Source organism: Procambarus clarkii, chromosome 40 (assembly GCF_040958095.1).
Source record: "Procambarus clarkii isolate CNS0578487 chromosome 40, FALCON_Pclarkii_2.0, whole genome shotgun sequence".
NCBI lineage: Eukaryota > Metazoa > Arthropoda > Malacostraca > Decapoda > Cambaridae > Procambarus > Procambarus clarkii.
The window spans coordinates 14,578,962-14,584,961 of record NC_091189.1 but is presented as its reverse complement, the minus strand read 5'-3'; the positions used below and the strand labels follow the sequence as shown (position 1 = coordinate 14,584,961).

Here is a 6,000-nt window from a genome sequence, read left to right as displayed (position 1 = left end):
ACCACCGGACAGTACTCACAACAAGAGGAACACGACCACCGGACAGTACTCAACAAGAGGAACACGACCACCGGACAGTACTCAACAAGAGGAACACGACCACCAGACAGTACTCAACAAGAGGAACACGACCACCAGACAGTACTCAACAAGACAACAAGAGGAACACGACCACCAGACAGTACTCAACAAGAGGAACACGACCACCGGACAGTACTCAACAAGAGGAACACGACCACCAGACAGTACTCAACAAGAGGAAGACGACCACCAGACAGTACTCAACAAGACAACAAGAGGAACACGACCACCAGACAGTACTCACAACAAGAGGAAGACGACCATGGGGGTTATAGTCAGCTGGTGGTGGCGGGAGCGGCCGTCGGTGGAGCCTGCAGGATGAGAGGTTACTCAGACAATCATTACTCCACCACCTTGTTCCACAACACTCCCGTATACCTTCGTCTGCTGCTTCACCCGAGTCACTACTCCCTCGAGGCTTCCTCTCCTCCTCCTTCCCCCGAGGAATAGCGACCCAAGTCCACGTTATTCATCCCGCTATCATACAAACATTGGCAGAGTCCAAGTGCTTGGCTTGACACCGCTTCACGAAGCGTTCTCAGTCACCCGCTGAACGAAGCCCAAGCCTGAGCGACCGTTACTTGGCCGCCTGGCCGCCGACGTATTAAAGACGAACAGAGACCAGAACTGAACCCCAGACATTTAGCGAAATTTACGACCATCCCGCGGGCTTCCGACCAGCCCGGGTGACATAAACTCTGGGTAATGACTATCATTTCAATTTGTACTATTTGTTTTTATTGATTCCAAACTGCCATTGAGGAGGCAGTTAATAGGTGAGGGTAGTTGAGGCAGGGCGGGTTGCTGGTGGATGACCACTTGCCGCCTGGCGCGTAAACACCACTACTTGGGTGTCGAAGACTCACTTTCTGGCGAGTTTAGCAGGTCTTGTTTGTGAGGCAACGATGGGTCGTGATTATCTGTTTAACAAGGGCGGGTTGTGTGCGTGTGTGTGTGTGTGTGTGTGTGTGTGTGTGTGTGTGTGTGTGTGTGTGTGTGTGTGTGTGTGTGTGTGTGTGTGTGTGTGGTGTATCCTTTAGTTGTGCTTGCGGGGGTTGAGCTCTGGCTCTTTGGTCCCGCCCTCTCTACCGTCAATCAACTGGTGTACAGATTCATGAGCCTACTGGGCTCTATCATATCTACATTTGAAACTGTGTATGGTGTCAGCCTCCACCACATCAATGTCCAATGCATTCCATTTACTAACTACTCTGACACTGAAAAAGTTCTTTCTAACGTCTCTGTGGCTCATTTGGGTACTCGGTTTCCACCTGTGTCCCCTTGTTCGCGTACCACCGTGTTAAACAATTTATTCTTATCTACCCTGTCAATTCCGCTGATAATTTTGTAGGTAGTGATCATGTCTCCCCTTACTCTTCTGTCTTCCAGTGTCGTCGGGTGCATTTCACGCAGCTTTTCCTCGTAACTCATGCCTCTTAGTTCTGGGACTAGCCTAGTAGCATACTTCTAAACTTTGTCCAGCTTCGTCTTGTGCTTAACAAGGTACGGGCTCCATGCTGGGGCCGCATACTCCAGGATTGGTCTTACATATGTGGTATACAAGATTCTGAATGATTCCTTACACAGGTTCCTGAAGGCTGTTCTGATGTTAGCCAGCCTCGCATACGCCGCAGACGTTATCCTTTTGATGTGGGCTGCTCTTTGGACCCGCCTACCCGTTTAACAGGTCCCGCCTTCGTGTATGTGTGCGTCTGTATTCACCTAGTTGTGCTTGATAGGGTTGAGCTCTTTCGACCCGCCTCACAACTGTCAATCAACTTTTTTTTCCTATCTCACACACACACACACACACACACACGGTATGAGCTACGAGGAGAGACTACGGGAATTAAACCTTACTTCGCTGGAAGACAGAAGAGTTAGGGGGGGGGGGACATGATCACCACTTTCAAGATTCTCAAGGGAATTGATAGGGTAGATAAAGACAGGCTATTTAACACAAGGGGCACACGCACTACGGGACACAGGTGGAAACTGAGTGCCCAAATGAGTCACAGAGGTATTAGAAAGAACTTTTTTTAGTGTCAGAGTGGTTGACAAATGGAATGCATTAGGAAGTGATGTGGTGGAGGCTGACTCCATACACAGCTTCAAGTGTAGATATGATAGAGCCCAGTAGGCTCAGAAACCTGTACACCTGTTGATTGACAGTTGAGAGACGGGACCAAAGAGCTCAATCCCCGTAAGCACAACTAGGTAAGTACACACACCCAAGAAGTAGCCCGAAAAAGCTGTCTACCTCCCACTTTACCTATTTACTGCTAGGTTACAGGGCATCAGGGTGAAAGAAACTGCCCATTTTGTTTCTGCCATCATCGGGGAGCGAACCTGGACCCTAGGATTACGAGTCCAGAGCGCTGTTCATTCAGCTATCAGGCCCCCATGTGTGTGTACTCACCTATTTGTACTCGCGTATTTGTGCTTGCAGGGGTTGAGCTCTGGCTCTTTGGTCCCGCCTGTCAACTGTCAATTAACTGGTAAATGTGTGTGTGTTTGTGTTTGCTTGCGTGTGTACACATTTACTAGAATAGACGTTTTTGCAAGGCTGAGTCTCAGCTCCTGAACGCTGGCTTTCCAGTAAATAATTAATCCATACATTGACTCTATCCTCGTCTTTTCTGTATTTTATTTTTGCAAACAAATTTTATTTTTGTTTTTTTATTTTTATTTTTTTATTGAACTGGCTCAACAAAGTTCTTCTGACCATATCCAGCTGTGTGCAACTCACATAATTTTACACTTTTCGGGGTTGAAGTCTAGAAGCCATCCATCTTCCAACAATCACTATAATCCTTCGTTGGTCTATTCCTTCTCATCTGCGAACACGGATATGAATGAACCTGTTTCATCTGACAGGTTGCTGACATGTGCTGGAGGTAGGAAGGGTCCTAGTATTGATCTTCGTGACAGCTCGACGCTCTGACATTATCTCAGCATGACTCTCTGTTTCCTGTCAGACTGGAGTATTTCACATAAATAACAAACTCCACTAGCCGCGATAACGGACCCGGGAAGAGAGGTTAGCAGCTTTATCACCAGTCTTGTCATTTACAAATTACAAGCATCCGTAGGCTGCAAGATCCGTAACAAATCTTATATAAAACAAATTAGAGAATTAAGAAATGGCCTGAATTCAGGTTTATAAAGATGGAACTATTCTAAGACACTTTGAGACTGATCCTCCCTTTTCTAACCTTTTCTCTAACTACCCACATTTCTCTCTATCCTATTGCATGCTAATTTATGTCACCAAGTCAGGCAGGATTTGCTGCCCGAGGGCTGACCCCAGCACCAACGTCCCCTCCTCATCACTGCTCAAGACGGCGACACTCCCAGCTCGCCTCAACTGAGACAAATGCTGGAAATGTTCACTCTGTAATTTTCACATCCTTGCAGCGACTCATCCCAGTTCATCATTCAGAGCGATAATGCTGCTCTATTGGTTTAAATTATAGACTTTTTATGCGCCTCTTTGTCATTATTCAGGCCACCGTGCGGTGTGTTTTCATGTTAATGAGCAATACGTTTGCCAAAATATGCAATAAACAAGGAAGGGGGATTAAAGCATGCTAAATAAATATACAGGCATGAAGCAGGTCGTCAGCCACACAGCATGTGACAGGCATGAAGCAGGTCGCCAACCACACAGCATGTGACAGGCATGAAGCAGGTCGCCAACCACACAGCATGTGACAGGCATGAAGCAGGTCGCCGGCCACGCACCATGTGACAGGCATGGAGCAGGTCGCCGGTCACACAGCATGTGACAGGCATGAAGCAGGTCGCCGGTCACACAGCATGTGACAGGCATGAAGCAGGTCGCCGGTCACACAGCATGTGACAGGCATGAAGCAGGTCGCCGGTCACACAGCATGTGACAGGCATGAAGCAGGTCGCCAGCCACGCACCATGTGACAGGCATGAAGCAGGTCGCCGGTCACACAGCATGTGACAGGCATGAAGCAGGTCGCCGGTCACACAGCATGTGACAGGCATGAAGCAGGTCGCCGGCCACACAGCATGTGACAGGCATGGAGCAGGTCGCCGGCCACACACCATGTGACAGGCATGAAGCAGGTCGCCGGCCACACAGCATGTGACAGGCTTGGAGCAGGTCGTCGGCCACACACCATGTGACAGGCATGAAGCAGGTCGCCAACCACACAGCATGTGACAGGCATGAAGCAGGTCGCCAACCACACAGCATGTGACAGGCATGGAGCAGGTCGTCAGCCACGCACCATGTGACAGGCATGAAGCAGGTCGCCAACCACACAGCATGTGACAGGCATGGAGCAGGTCGTCAGCCACGCACCAAGACTGTTCACCAAGTAGAGGAGCAAGAACAGACAGCCAAGGCGGGGGATCAGAGACAGACAACGCCACCTCAACACACAGACACCTCCTCCTATGATAAAATTCCAATTTTGCACGAGTATTTAACGTTCAATAGCCTTGATTAGCTTGTCTCGTTAGAGGGCAAGTTATGACAAAAATCACCGACACTGACAATGATTGTAGGCAACCATTGGGGTCCAGGGAGCATGTGGGGCTTGACAGCTATAGTATCGACTGTCACATACGCCCGCCAGGCACGCAACCGGCTATAAAGGACTGGTGATTGAGTGGGAGGTCCGGACAGCGTGCGCGGCTACCTTCCCTACACGCCAAGTTACCCTTGTACGTGTGCTGGCAAATGCACTTGCATGTATACTGTAAATACTGAAAAAATGATATATGCACGCACACACACACACCCAGTTGATTGACAGTTGAGAGGCAGGACCACAGAGCCAAAGCTCAACCCCCGCAAGCACAAATTGGTGAGTACAAATAGATGAGTACACACACACATTTAGCGGACGATGCTAAAATTATGAGAAGGATTAAAACAGAAGAGGACTGTTTGAGGCTTCAAGAAGACCTAGACAAGCTGAAGAAATGGTCGAACAAATGGTTGTTAGAGTTTAACCCAACCAAATGTAATGTAATGAAGATAGGTGTAGGGAGCAGGAGGCCAGATACAAGGTATCATCTGGGAGAGGAAATTCTTCAGGAGTCAGAGAAGGAAAAAGACTTGGGGGTTGATATCACGCCAGACCTGTCTCCTGCAGCACATATCAAGCGGATAACATGAGCGGCATATGCCAGGCTGGCCAACATACGAACGGCATTCAGAAATTTGTGTAAAGAATCATTCAGAACTTTGTATACCACATATGTCAGGCCAATCCTGCAGTATGCAGCCCCAGCATGGAGTCCATATCTAGTCAAGGATAAGACTAAACTGGAAAAGGTTCAAAGGTTTGCCACCAGATTAGTACCCGAGCTGAGAGGTATGAGCTACGAGGAGAGACTACGGGAATTAAACCTCACTTCGCTGGAAGACAGAAGAGTTAGGGGGGACATGATCACCACATTCAAGATTCTGAAGGGAATTGATAGGGTAGATAAAGACAGTCTATTTAACACAAGGGGAACACGCACAAGGAGACACAGGTGGAAACTGAGTGCCCAAATGAGCCACAGAGACTTCAGAAAGAACTTTTTTAGTGTCCGAGTGGTTGACAAATGGAATGCATTAGGAAGCGATGTGGTGGAGGCTGACTCCATACACAGTTTCAAGTGTAGATATGACAGAGCCCGATAGGCTCATGAATCTGTACACCTGTTGATTGACGGTTGAGAGGCGGGACCAAAGAGCCAGAGCTCAACCCCCGCAAACACAACTAGGTGAGTACAACTAGGTGAGTACACACACACACACACACACACACACTTTTAACAGCAATAAGTTCAAATCGACACAATGTGTGAAAAAAAATCAAATGAATTTTACAACATTTACATTATAGGAAGCGTAATTTACCTGTGAGTAACGTCCTCCTTCCTTACTCA

At 48.1% G+C, this 6,000-nt stretch overlaps 1 protein-coding gene across 1 annotated transcript in view; it reads left to right on the top strand.

Moving 5' to 3' along the window:
- The first annotated feature begins 4,355 nt into the window (after positions 1-4,355).
- Positions 4,356-6,000, top strand: part of LOC138372801 (germ cell nuclear acidic protein-like) — a 28,920-nt gene continuing 27,275 nt past the window's right edge. The window contains exon 1 of the mRNA XM_069338456.1: positions 4,356-4,537. Coding sequence (XP_069194557.1) covers positions 4,356-4,537 — 182 coding nt within the window. The remainder of the gene's footprint in view (positions 4,538-6,000) is intronic.